The following is a 14,180-nucleotide window of genomic DNA, read 5'->3' on the forward strand; positions in this document are numbered from 1 at the left end:
AATGATGGAGTCTGATCCAAACCATATGGGCGCAGTGCGGTAGAAAGTATTCTGTGGGATTTCTACACAGATCCTCAGGTTTACACTCAACCATCAGAGGAGAGTGTATAATACTATCCAGAGCGTTTGAAAAAAAAAAATCTACAGTCAATGACGCAGAAAAAGCTTTACGTGCTAACTCACTGTACCTGACCCCCGACACCAGAACTGACTTGAATATGGAGTGCAGTGGGAAAAAAACACTGCTGGGGCAAACTGGTCCACTGCTGTCAGACTCTTCAGCGTTTAGCTCTCTTGGAAGGGGGCTCCTCTGATTTCTGTCCTCCCCGGGTTCGCACCGCAGGGGGGCTGGCCTCCCGTTTACGGCCCCCCTTCGCCGCTGCCGCCTGGCCCCTCGTTCCGCTGCAGGAGGGAAACAAGGAGCGAGTCAGTCCGTTTGTCTAAAGTGTCATATTAAGTGCTGTAAATGTTTGTCTTTGTTAATTCCAGAGTTATTCGGTAAAAAAAGTGTTGCAATGACTAGAACTTGCACAAAGACTGGAGCCTGGCATGTCCACATAACCACTGGATAGAAAGAAAAAAACAAACAGAGCCAGGGGCAGATTTCAAAAGCCCACATTTAAGACTTTAGGACTTTGTAATGTTAACTGAAGATGAATTTGAGTTCAAAAACATAATGAATATTTCAGACTAAATCTGGTCTGAAATGAATTAAATAAAAAGTGAGACAGTCATAATACATTTGCTCACAGACGAGAATAAAAATTCTAATGACAAAAGAAAAACATTTGCATATTGCAGCCATGGAAATGGATCAATCAGTCTCCTTCAGGCAGAGAAGTTGCTCCTCGAGGAGAAGGCAGTCTGGATTTCTAAACTAGACATTTTAATCTGAGATGACACTCTTTAGAGTCCACTGGATTATTTTTGTTCTCAAACCACAGGATTTGTTTTAGAACAATTCAATGAAGAGCAGGAGGGTTGCGAACTTGGGAATTAGTCATAAATATTAAGAGACAAAAGAATTCAGTGTTTTGAAATATTAGTTTGAAAAAAAGATGAAAGCTTGTGTAAAGCATATTTTGAAATGTTGGTTGAAATGTTATGTTTTATATTTATGGCCTAAAGCTGTTCCAGCGTAGTGTGTGTGTATAGAGTAAAATGTATATATAGGACTTTGAGGAAGGCAAATATATGCTCTGTATAGATTTATGAGTTGACATGTGGTGCACACAAACCATGGTAGGAAATTTAAAGACAATTACATTTACTGTAGCGAATTATTATAATTTACAATTTCTTAAATTTATTTTGATTTTCTCAGACTGTCAGAGCTAAGGACTTCTTGACACCTTGGATTTGAAATGAAATTATACACAAAAGCATTTGCCTTCTAAAATAAAGAAAATATACGTAAATCAACAAATCAACTTACTCACAAGTCTGCTCATTTATATTATAGACCGTGACCCCGTACTTGTAGTGTAATTCAGGATATTTAATATACCTACTCCTTAAACAACTCAGGCATTGCAAACTGATTTCTTATTTTCATTTAGGGAGCTAATGACTCAAAAACATTTTGAATATTCCGGGAAGACGTTTTGGTAAAAATGTCCTTTTTTCAGATTTGGTCAGGATTTACCCTTCAAACCCGTTGGTTCCGCTGAACGAAGCAAAGTGAAATGAAGTGAAGCGAACTCACCGTGTGCCAGCTGCGGCCTCCTCTTTACCGCTCTGTCGACTTGCCCGGGTGGATGGTTTACTTGGCTTGTTTCTGAGAAGCAGTAAAAACAAATATGGGACAACAGTCGTTGCTTTAGCACTAAATCTCCCCAGCTCTTATTTAATAGGATGTGACAGCGACGATGCCTTCTGGGAGCAAACATACAGAGCTAAAATATCCAGAGACTCATTCATCACCACTGCCTTTCGATGACTTCACCTGCACAGAGGATGATACAGTGTCTCATCGTTTAGTTCTTACTGTAGATCATGTTAAGTGACTGATTCATTTCCAGTATTTTCAATCAGTCTTGTGGTTTGTGATCGTTTTTTCCATGAGCTCTTGAATTACCTTTCAGCCTCCAGGCGAGAGGCTAACCGCGTGGTCGCTCTGGTCGCCGTTCCTTTTTCTCCCTCGCCATCCTCCATCTCCTCCTCCTCCTCTTCATCATTCTGCTCACTGTCTTTTTCTTCTGCCTTTCTGTCCTTTTTATCTGTGGGAAAGAGGATACTTGGTCGAGCAAATCAGGGATTTTTGATCATGTAAAGTGTATCTGTTTACTTAAATCAGTAACTTGAGGTTAAAAAATATTTAAAATGTCACTTCGTAAAATACTTTTGCTACATTTAAATCCAGCATGAGGTTTTCTTACCTGAATCGTCTGTGGCTGCTGCTGCCTTCGAGGGCCGCCCTCTCCGAACAGTTCTCTTTGGAGTCATGTCGTGGTCCTCCTGCTGTTGCTCCTGCTCAGCCTGGGAAGGTAACAAAAACAGGGTTTTTCTAAAATTTATGATTTACATAAATCATATTCCAGTTTCAAAAGATGAAATGAATAAACAAGACATTGCTAGAATTTTAAAAGTCTACAGTTCAAATGTAATACTCCACTGGCAATAAATACAACTAAATTGATGGATGCAAGATTCAAAATAACATTTTTATGCCAACATACATCATCTGTTTTCTTCTCACTGCAGCTCTGCTCTTTGACCTCCTCTTGTCCGGACTGGCTCACTGAAGGAGAATCACCTTGGGAAAAAAATAAATGTACAATACAGAGACGACAATGATCAAAGTTGCTCTTTTTGATAAACAGCTATCTAAGCAATTACTGATGTGTTCAAGATGTGCATGTTCAAGTCCTGCGCTCTAATTTCACACTTGTATGACCAATCCTTTAAGTTGTGTCTTAGTATGTGTTCTTTCTTACCACTGTCATTTTCAGGCTGTTGCTCACTTTGTTGCTGTTGGCTACTGTCCTCCTCCATCAGTTGTTTTGCCTGAGTTTCCTGTAGAATAACGTTTGAATCCATATAAGACACACAAATCTCAATTTGGATCAATGTCATTGCATAAAGTGAGAAACCAGGATCCAGAAAATATTTTAAAATCGACAAAAGCAAATCCCACCTCCACAGATTCCTCCTGTTCCTCTGACCTCTTTCTCTTGACTGCTGGTTTACCTGGAATGGAAATATGACTGATGAAATCTGATTCAAACTTAATCTCACCATCTTTTTTTTGTATACAAAGACCAGCCAGAAAATGGAAAGTTGTAAATGGAACTCAGAACGAAGATCCCAGCCTTCCTTTATGCCACATATAATTGGCAGATTTTACAGGTTGTTAACAGTGATGACAGCAAAATATAAACCCACATCGTGCACAAATTAGCTGTTGAGGTTTGGCTCACTTATTCTTTGAATTTGGTAATTCATGCTCTGGCAGACATTTGAATAGAGGAGAGACCAAAAATACAAGAAGGAAAGTGCAAACATATGACCTGAATTAAAAACAAACGTACGTATGTCAGCGGTCTCTTTGGAGTCAGAGTTCTCTGCATCACCACCGTCCTCTGGAACAGGAGTCGGCAGAAGGAGCTGACTTTCCCCTTGACCACTTTCCTGTGGTGCACTTTCATATTCAGTTCTCTAAAAAACATTAAGAACATCCAGTCAGTGCTTCCTTGCGCCAAAATTTTTTATTCACCATGTGTTGTCACTGAAGTGACACATTTGACAGCAGTAATAATAAACCTGATACTGTTACACGTTAAAAACATGGTGAACTTTTCTTCACATACCTCTTCCTTCTCTGCTGCTTCGCATGAAGATGTTCTATCAGCGTCCTCCTCACCTTTGTTCTCATTTTTCTTGTCATTGTCTGGAGATAAAAAAGAAATAATGTAAATTTTAGACATCTGTAGTAAATTAGGGTTCAGTGATTAAATCAATTCATTTTTGTTGTAATGAAATCTTTGCTTCTTCAAAACAAAAAAAAGAAAGAAAAGTTAGAACACTTCAACAGATTACATAACCAATTTCCATTTTAAACATTCAGCATTAAAATATTTGGCTGATGCACAACATAATAAACAGTATGACTAATAGAAGAAGGACAGCAACATTTCATACGGAACATGATTTGTTTAAGCCATAGAAAAAACAGCACCCATCTTTTACGTGATACAAGGCAATTCACAATATTATCTATAATGAAAGTTCAACAATAATAACTAATTACTAATTACTAATAATAACTTTCCAATACCTCAAATACAACAACCATATTTTGAATTCAAAGTTATCGGCTTACCAGCTGTGGCTTCTTTGGAGGCAGCTCCTGAACGTCTCCCCCTGCGGTTCGGAGTCTCCTCAGACTTCTCCGGTGCTTTAGGTCGCTCGTTCTCCTTCTCCTTCTCCTTCTCCTTCTCCTTCTCCTTCTCCGTCTCCTTCTCCGTCTCCGTCTCCGTCTCCTTCTCCTTCTCCGTCTCCGTCTCCCTCTCCTTCTCCTTCTCCGTGTCCTTCTCCCTCTCCGTCTCCTTCTCCGTCTCCTTCTCCATCTCCGTCTCCCTCTCCGTCTCCCTCTCCGTCTCCTTCTCCGTCTCCGTCTCCTTCTCTGTCTCCCTCTCCTTCTCCTTCTCCCTCTCCGTCTCCTTCTCCTTCTTCTTCTCCGTCTCCTTCTCCGTCTCCCTCTCCTTCTCCTTGTCCTCCTTCTCCATCTCCGCCTCCGTCTCCGTCTCCGTCTCCTTCTCCTTCTCCGTCTCTGTCTCCTTCTCTGTCTCCTTCTCCGTCTCCTTCTCCGTCTCCTCGGCTGATCGGGATGATCGTCCCCTGCGAGGTGTTTTGACCTCGACAACCTTCTCCTGCTCACTTTCCTGAAGATAGGAAGGAAAGTTCAAGAGCAAAACAATGTGAATTCAAACTCTGCAGATGTCAAATAAAAACATGCAAGAACAGTTGCGTTACCATTGTTGTTTGTGTTTTAACGGGTCAACAAAAGCCAAAACAGTAAGACACAAAGCACAGATTTTAAAACTTTGTTGTTATTCTGTGAGAGAGGCAAGGTTGTTTTTACACAGACAAAGGTTATATTTACCTCAACAGATGGTTGATCCTTACTTTCCTTTTCATCCTTCTCATCCCCTGATCAGGTACAAAAATATGAATTATTCATCATTTCAGAACTTTGATAACCATCCATTTCTCAAAACTTCCATCAAGGCAGTTTAGCTGCTGGAGGTGAATTCTTCAGTGGAATCAGTTTATCAGTTATTATATTGTTGACCGACTGGATCATAAAATTATAACAATTCACAATTTTGAAACCCAACACCTTCAACTAAGAGCTTATAAATAATCTTTGAATTTGAGGACAATTTCAAATTGTCTAAATGTAGGTGTCACAAACTTGGACAACACAAATTCTTATGATCTTTAATTTTCAGCTACTTTACCAGATTCTTTCACGGACGCAACTTTCTGACTGGACAGTTTTCTTTTACGTCTTCCTCTTCCCCCCGTCTTCTCTTCCTACGGAACAAAAAAAGTGTAGCAACATAGAAACACCTCATTTTTATCAACATATGTAAGAGCTGAATGTCATACACACCATTAAAACAAAAAAACAAAAAAATCTATTTGAAAAAATGTTTTATATCTATATGTATATAAGTTACCTTTTCAGACAGGTCTGATCCTTTCTCATCCTCCTGGCTGTCTGTGCTGGAGATGTTGCCTGAAAAATACAAATGACCAGTGAAGATTGAGATTAACTGCAAAAGAACCAGTTTGCCATGGCGAGGTAAAAGAAAAAACCTTAGCATGAACAGCACAAATAGCAATTCCTTACACAGGTACAACACAGCTTTTACAAACTATAATGAGTAATGTAGTTTCAACAGCTGATTAAAAGCGATGGATGTGTATATTTCTTAGTCACATGACTCACTGATTTGTTTGACTAGTTTGGACGGTCGCTCAGGTTCACTTTGTGTGCTCTCCTCCGTCTTCTCTGGAACATCAGTTTCCATCTAAACAAAATGTTCAAGATCCACAGAGCAACAAAGGTCACCAATGCATATTAAGAGTGTTACCAGTTACTGAGAGAGAAAGAAAAGAAAAACAACAACAGTGATGTGTAAGTGAGTGTGAGTAAAGGTTGAACACTTACAGTTTGGGGATCACTCTTCTCAGCTGCAACGTTTTCTTCCTCCTGTTTCTTACTCTCAGATTCACCTAAAGGAGAAAAGAAGTTGGATTAAAATAGTGTCTAATTTACATCTTTTCATTTCCCCTAAAAATATTCAGTGTATACAATGAAATCGTTCAGACAGATCTTAATGTATAGAGAAAAAATTTACTGTCGTGTATGTCCATCTTGGCCTGGTTCTCCTCAGCTTCCTGTTCCGCTGCCTATTGAGAGATTCACCTGAATTTAAGTCTCAGTTGTAAATTTAGTAACATACATGATCAGAAATCTGCGTGACATGAATGGTGCCTCACCTCTGGGCACAACTTTGTGTCTGAAACATCTGGCTTACTTTGATCTAAAGTAAAGACAGCAGCATAAATTAAAAGTTAAAAAACAAGTTTCTTATTCTTTTGAACAAGCCACACGATTTCATGCAGTCACCTTGTTTACTGAAGGTTTCAGAGACTTGTTCAGAGACTTGTTCAGAGACTTGTTCAGAGACTTGTTCAGCGGTTTCTTCTCCATTTCCTCTGATCTCCTCGTTCTCAGACACGACAGCAACCGCAGCTGAAATGTTACAGAAAGCAAAGAAGTGAACGTGCATCATCAGGTCGATGCAGAGACAAAGATTGGCCATTGTAAATGTCTTTCATTAAACCACTGACTTCACATAGAAAACCACCAAAAATTAAAGAGCTGCAAAGATCAAAAACACAAGGTTTGGTTACCTTCTGTGTGAGCTGCTGGTGCCGCCTTTTCCTCATCTGGCTCATCTGAAGTCATTTCTGCCATGTTGGCTTCTTCCTCGTTCAAAGCAGCCTGAGGTTCATTTGAGGTGGGGTCATCCTCCTTTGTGACAATTTTTCAATTATTTACCTTCTACCTTGATCAACAACAAGTTCACTGGGACCAGTAAGACAGTCCAAAATGTCAGAGTAAAAGCCAACACAGAGGTATCACTTCTTTACGGAAGAGTCAGGGATGATTCATCTACATAAGAAATTTTGAAGTGGTGCAGTCATATGCACTAACGTTAGTAGCTTGATATATTTGTTTATTGTTGATATTTTGACTTAATTCTGGACATGCAAATTTAAAAGACGATTCTCCTCTGATTAAGTTTAACTTTATTCTCGACATTTCGACTTTATTTTTGAAAATGCGAAATACATAAAATGCAAATATTTTATTTCTTTGGCTTGGCCCTAATACTATACCATAATCATTTTAATTTCACAGATGTGACTTGTCGTTTTTGATTTTACCTGTGGAGCAAGACTCTCAGAACTTTCAACCTTTGATGCGTCCATTTCTTTCTCCGGGTTTTCAGATTCATCTAAAAAGACATTTGTATTTAGCATTTTAATTATGGAAAAAATCTTGACATGATAATAAACATGTTGCCCTCTTTGTTTCTACATACCTGCACCATTTGGTTTTTCATCTACAAGCTCGGCCGTTGGTTGTGACGGAGCTGGTGACATCTCAGTGGCTGTGAACTCAGTTGCAGCAGCTGTTTGCTCATCTGTGGGAGTTTGCTTCTCTTCCTCTTCAGATGCAGTTGTTTCCATGGGTTGCTGGGCAGGAGGGCTCACCTCTGGTTCTTCCTTTGCATCTGGACTTATTAACCTGGAGGCCATTGTACTTTCAGGATCCATGGAGAGCAGAGTCAGAGCCGCCTCTTTCATCTTCATATCAGCGTCCTGAAGCGCCATCTCAGAGGACGCCTCCTCTTGAACGCTCTCGGGCGGAAGTCTCGCCTCTACCGACGTACAAACGTCCATGAGAGTCAGCAGAGCGTCGGCCTCGGCCGGCACAGCGGGGATGTCCCCGAGGCGTGACTCCGTTTCTCCTTCGGGCGGCTCGGGGGTGATGTCACTTAGAGCGTCGCAGGTGTCGTCTGAGAACGAGGCGGTGACAGTGGTGGTGACGGGCTCAGAGTCTGTGCTTGTGTCTTGGAGAAGAGATTGCTTCTTCGGTGGCTCTTCCGCCTCAAGACTCACAGAGGAAACAGAAGACATGGAGGATTTATCAGACTTTTCCAGTTTGTCGTCTCTGGGGGCTTTCCTCTCTTCTTGGCTGTCGTCTTTCTTCTCTGGGACTTTATCCTTCTTCTCTGTTTTTTTCTTTGCACTCCTAATTTCTGATTTCTCCTGTGAAGGTTCTTCAGAGGCTTTCCGCTGTTCCTTTGCATTTCCATCTTTTTTCCTCTCCTTTGTTGCCTCAGGTTTGCTGATAGATGCACCCGCTGCACTTTTGACTTCTAAATTCTGAACTTTCTTATCGGCCTTTGATGACAATGGAGTCTTTGTTTCCTCTTTGGATTTCGATTTCGATTTTTCCACGATTCTTCCTTTATCGGCTGTCTTGACTCTTTTGGGGTCTTTGTCTGTTTCAGAGCTAGACTTGTTTGACTTCTGGCTGTCTGGATCTGGTTTTGTCTTCTCCTTCTCACTATCCGTTGTAGATTTGGGTTTTTCTCCTAGCTTGTCCTCAGTGTGGCTCTTTGACCTTTTCAGGACTTCCTTGGAGTGTTTATCTTTCTTCTTGCTGCCGTCTGACCCAGGCTCCATGTCAGACCGATCCTCAGAGGAACCAGCAGAGTCGGGGCGCAGAAGCTGCTTGAAATCACTTTTAGCTGAAGTTTTCTCTCCTTTAGCCTTTTCCTTCTCCTTGCTCTTATCTTTATCCTTTTCCCGTTTGTCTTTCTGTTTGTCCTTGTCCTTCTCTGCTTTGATAGCCTCGGTGGTTGGAGCTTTGACCTTCTTTGCATCGTCAGCTACACCTTCAGGCACAGACGCCTTTCCTTCTCTTGTGCTTCCTGTCATTTTCTTCTCACTTTTAATCTTGGGCTTCTTCTCACCTTTCTCTTCAGAGGACACTTTAACACCGTCCTTGTGCTGAGATTCATCTGCCAGATGTTCGGATTTCTTCTCCTGCTTTTGCTTGAGTTTGGCAGGTTCATCCGACAGGCTGCGCTCTTTCTCTTTGCGTTCCTTAGAGTGAATTTCTTTACGCGACAGGCGATCAAATTTTCCAACTGAACGTTGTTTAAGAGCCTCTTGAGAACCTTGCTCCAACTCCAAGATGAAGGAGTGTGTCCGGCCTTTGTCAGAAAGCTTTTTGGATTCACTGGAATCTTCTGAAACGCTGCCGCTCGTCCTTCTGTGCCTCTCGTCAGATGATGCAGATTCTGACAGATTTCTTATCAATTTTGGTTGTGGAGTCTTTGAGGTTGCAGATTTTGCATCCTAATTTCAAAACAATAAAACACAATGTTACACCTCACCAATCCCAAGATGACAACATTAACTATGTTGAAATCTGCTTTTCTCCTGGCAGCTATCACATACCACTTTCTTGGATACCTCTCCTCCTGCGTCTCCTTTCTTCCGTCTTATAACATCTCCCTCTTTCCTGAAAAGTGAAATTGATGCATGTATTTACAGAGAGTGCACAGCAAAAAAAAAACATTTGATCATGTTGAGCAGCAGCTGTATGAATTTGAGTCTGAGCTTTTGATGACATACCTCGAGTCTAGTTTCCTCTTCCTGTTGAGAGCCATTTTCTTCTCCAGAACTTTCCTTTCTTTGCGAGCCTCTTTGGCCCTGGGCCGGTCCACACCAGCAGAGTCTCCGCCCTTTTGTCTTTTGCGATCTGTATAGGAAATACACACGGTAAATGATGTGATAGTAAACAGTACACAAAGCTATTGTGAAGACAAAATAAACTCAAGATGTCACACTGCCATTTATAGATTCTATGACATAATGTGGGAGCAGATTTGAGAGAATCTTGTGGCAACTCTAGCAACAAGAAATTAAAACATAGATGGAAAAAATTGCTGACAATCATGTTTTTCCCCTGGCACACATCTCTTTTTGGCACTATATTATAATCTACAGCTCCAACATAGACAGTGCAAGTCAAGATGTGATTGCTAAAATCTTTAACGGGTTTTTAAATTAATGTGATGGTGCCAAAAATTACAAATACCTTGTTCTTCAGCCTGCGCCGCTTTCTGTTTACGCTTTTCTTCCATTCGTTCTCGGTTCTGCTGTCTCTTGAGCAGCCTCTCCTCTTTGTCCTTTGCCTGTGAGATCACAGTTGAGGACAGAGAGACACAGAAATGACCGAATGGTGTATTGTTTCTAGCTCGTGATCAATTAATTTACCAAGTAAAGTCTTTGGTCAGACAACTTACCGCAGATCTCCGTCGTTCCTCCACAGTGATTTCATCATCCGAGTCACTATAGTAACGGGAGTAGAGGAATGGCTTGTGAACGTAGGCCTTGCGACGAGGCTTGCGCTCCTCCTCTCCTGCATCTCCACTGGCCTGTTTCTTCTCGTCACTCTCACCTTGATCTGGTGAACGAGGAACAGCTCAAAAATCAAACATCTCAAGATGAAAGCTCAAACACCCGTAGTAGAGACTGTATTTAACATTTCATGACACAGTTACTTTTTAGAATTTGTTTGGAAACTCAGACAGGAATAAAAAAAAATTAAAAAGTTCAGACCATCAGATGGAAGCTCCCCTTCTTCCGATGAGTCAGACAGCAGCTCCTCATCTTCACTTTCCTCCTCAAATGACGACAGGTCACTGGTGTGAACAGAGCTCACTGTGATGTCGCTCAGGCCGTCCAGGTCAGAGTCCTCCAAAGAGTATTCTGCAGTGAAAAGACATGCATGTCTTTTTCAAATATTCTCTGTCATGTTTTAATGACAAAGATAAACTGTAATAAAGGGCAAAAAGACAAGGCAAAAACACTGGCTCACATTTGCAGAAAAACAGCGATTGAAATTATCATTCTCCATGGACAAAGATAGTTACACTACCTGCAGCTAAATTAACTGAATGACTATATGACACATATAGTCAGTTTCCATGGAAATTATTATTTTTTGGGAATGGAAAAAAATAGTATTTCCAATATATTCTGTTTGATTCAGTCGTCACTCTATTATGGTTGATTAAAACCGATAGACCATTTAATGATTATTTCCTTAAAATGTTGTTAAAAATACTACATATCATAAAGTCAGAATTCCCCAAAGCCTGAGGCGACATCTTCAAGTTACTTAATTTTTGAATGACTCAGAAATTAAGTTTAATAAAGAATGTGTTGTGTGAATGCAGGTTGCATTATTCTTAAATTAAAATACGCATGCAGATGATTCAGCAACTCACCTTCCTTTATCCTCTCTCTGGCTTTCTGCTTGGTGGATTTCAGGGGCTCATCGTCCTGCTTCTCCTCTGAAGGTTTTCCAGTCATTCGGCTGGTAGCATTGTCTCTCTCCTCCTCTGTCTGCTCCTGAGCACCTGACTCCTCATCCTCCATCTTCACCTCTTCTATTAGCCCCTCTTTTCCCACATCCATCTGCTCCTGGATGTCCTCGGTCTTCACTTCCAGCACCTGGATATCAGATGCCACCTTTGCTTCCTCTGCCTCCTCCAGGGTTCTCCCATCATGCTGGCTGTCTCCATCCTCGGAAATACTCATATCCTGGTCGCTCTCCTCCACTAGCTGCATGGCCTCATCTGAAGCTTGGCCTTTACGTCCTTTCTCGGTGCCTGAGCTGGCCCTGACACTCGCCTCCTGATTGAGAGAAGTTATTGTTTCCAGGATGGACATGGCGTCGCTGGCTGCAGCGGTAGTCGGAGCAGACGACGAGGCTGTGGACATATGAGAATATGTAGTGACAGGTGTTAACTGTGTCCATTGTTCTCCTGTAGTAGTAAAAATCTGATGACTAAAAACAATAAATAAAAGATGCATGATAGTCAAGACATGAAACGTTGGTTACCCTGCTCAGGAATGCTGATGTCTGGATGGGTCTCTGCTAAAGGTGACGGGGCCAGTGGCTCCTCAGAGCAGCTGCCAGGCGACAGAAATTCACGCACCACCCTCTCCACTTGTGGCCTGAAGATGTGGTTGATTTTGGGATCCACCACCTGGGCCACGATCCTGTCCACCCCCTGCTCCAGCATCCCAGATCTAAGCAGAACAGTTTGATTTTACTGTAAAACATCACAAAGCGTTTTTTAGCTTGAAAAAGTATTGAATACTTTCAACTGGGTTACTGAATTATGAGTACGAGCAGAGATGAAGAACAAAAGGTGGAAGGGAGATATTTCTCCATTCTTACTGTAGCACGAGCTGTCGGATGTTGTTTCTCAGCTGGTTCTTGTTCAAATGTGGGCTCCATGTGTGATTAGAGAGGTGATTGGAGACAAAGTTGTCCACTCTCTGTTTCAGGTTCAAGTAAGCTGGCTGCAGGAGGAAAAGCAGTTACCGAACACTTTTGGATATTGTTACTTTAGTCATAACTGAGGAACAGGTGAAAAGCTTGTTATCAAATGAATCAATAAAGTATTTGCTCTTTGTCTGTCTTTTTATCAGTTTGTTTATAAAATGGAAGGATTTACACCTCCGTGGAGTCTAACTGACTGAAACAGTTCTCAATGATGCAAGATATTGTTCGAAGCTAAACTTTAAATTTAATATTAGTTTAGCATTTATAAACAAATGATGTCCTCAGAAATAGCTAAAAAATCACTGGACATGATATTAAAGTCAGAACGCCTTAAGAGACAGACTTGATGGATTTGATCTTTTCACTGGATTAATTTACAATAAGAAAAAACATAGAATAGAAATACAAATTTGCAGATATATTATTGTAAACCAATAACACATCTACTGAGTAGACTCAAATTAACATCACCTGTCCACCCTCACCAAGTCTGTAAATTTAACTTCGTGCTGCTCTAAATGAATGGAACTTAAATGAAAATCCTGCGTTGAAGAAATTACAGCTAACGCTGCACTGCAGCGCATTTTGTGGAAAGTCATGGCCATTAAAATGATTTGTTTACAACTGGCAGACAGCTAGACTCCACTGCAGTGTCGAACCTGCTCCTGCAATACACACAACCGCTTCCACTGCTGCCAAAGCTTAGCTTTCACACTTTAACCTCACACATTATCTACGTTGCAGAGATGTTTTCAGCCGTTACCTTCGTGTCGACGTCTGCCAGGCAGTCCCTCCTGAACTGGTCGAAGAGCCCCTGTGTTTTCAAATGATTGACGATCATCGAGACGAGCTGCGGGTCTCCCGGCGGCAAACCAGCCATGTCCCGGCGTAGTTGGCTCTAGATGTTCAGTGATTAAATGTGATATTACTGATAAAACATGGGGCAGAATGCGACTTGGACACAGGACTTCTCTCTGTTGTGGTGGTTCATGAAGTTCGAAGCGGGTTTGACACGGAAGAAGAAGGAGAATCGTCATGTGAACCGGAACAACTTCAAAAGCGAGATTTCTCCTACCAAAATAAGAGTTTGGTAAAAATGCAAAAAAAAAATTTTTTTCTTAAAATATAAAATGGACGAAACTCTAGTAAAATGGTTAAATAATATGGAAGATGTTGAAAATAATACTGCAAGCTATTTTTTTCATGTCGCCCATTATTTTGGAATATCTGTTTTTGAGTTGCCTCTTAGCAAAATGCCAAGTGCTTTTAAGTCCGGCTTTTGTTATGAAGGGCAGAGACGGAAAGAGAAAGCGGCCGGTGAAAAGTAAAGTTGTGTTTCCGTCTTGGTTCTCGCTGGTTCGACTACGATCTTCGTGTTTTTATTTTTCGTAGATGATTCTATGGAAGCATGATTCAGTACAGGCGCATCAATATAACCTCGGTTACAATACAATTATCTTCTACTCAGATATTATTTCACGCGCTTTAATTGCCACTTTCTGAAGATGGTGTGAAAATCAACTAAAACGAAACTATTTGGCGACCTCTGGCGCTGTAGTGGAACAAGAAACATCCACGTAACAAGATTCCAACTTATGTGTAACTATCTTCATAAAATACCGATGATGTCCCAGTAAAAAAATAATATGAATTATGAGCCATCACAGTAACGGTTAATCTGCCATACCGCACTTGACGAAGTTTTGTAAGCTCATTCACGGTA

At 41.1% G+C, this 14,180-nt stretch overlaps 1 protein-coding gene across 1 annotated transcript; it reads right to left on the minus strand.

The window, feature by feature from the left end:
• Positions 1-278: 278 nt before the first annotated feature.
• On the minus strand, positions 279-13,482 carry bod1l1 (biorientation of chromosomes in cell division 1-like 1). Its single transcript, XM_047334610.1, has 27 exons — positions 13,221-13,482; positions 12,350-12,474; positions 12,008-12,198; positions 11,391-11,876; positions 10,720-10,869; positions 10,404-10,564; positions 10,196-10,292; positions 9,730-9,856; positions 9,553-9,616; positions 7,623-9,450; positions 7,465-7,535; positions 6,928-7,048; positions 6,641-6,766; positions 6,511-6,554; positions 6,369-6,420; positions 6,179-6,243; positions 5,957-6,038; positions 5,685-5,743; positions 5,463-5,538; positions 5,105-5,151; positions 4,687-4,883; positions 3,531-3,657; positions 2,937-3,015; positions 2,699-2,755; positions 2,379-2,469; positions 1,706-1,777; positions 279-402 (listed from the first exon to the last, which is right to left on the minus strand). The coding sequence occupies exons 1-27, from the start codon at positions 13,335-13,337 to the stop codon at positions 279-281; spliced, it is 4,836 nt and encodes a 1,611-aa protein (XP_047190566.1). The 5' UTR covers positions 13,338-13,482.
• Between the last annotated feature and the right edge of the window lie 698 nt (positions 13,483-14,180).

Source organism: Scophthalmus maximus, chromosome 9 (assembly GCF_022379125.1).
Source record: "Scophthalmus maximus strain ysfricsl-2021 chromosome 9, ASM2237912v1, whole genome shotgun sequence".
Taxonomy (NCBI): Eukaryota; Metazoa; Chordata; class Actinopteri; order Pleuronectiformes; family Scophthalmidae; genus Scophthalmus; species Scophthalmus maximus.

What these genes read in the sequence shown, in the direction of transcription:
- bod1l1 (XM_047334610.1), bottom strand. Translation starts at nt 13,337, where the DNA reads ATGGCTGGTTTGCCGCCGGGAGACCCGCAGCTCGTCTCGATGATCGTC. An exon ending in GATCAGACCTGTCTGAAAAG is followed by an intron (nt 5,539 to 5,684) that starts GTAACTTATATA and finishes TTTGTTCCGTAG; the next exon opens with GAAGAGAAGACGGGGGGAAG. An exon ending in CAAAGAGACCGCTGACATAC is followed by an intron (nt 3,016 to 3,530) that starts GTACGTTTGTTT and finishes GTTATTCTACAG; the next exon opens with GAAACTCAGGCAAAACAACT.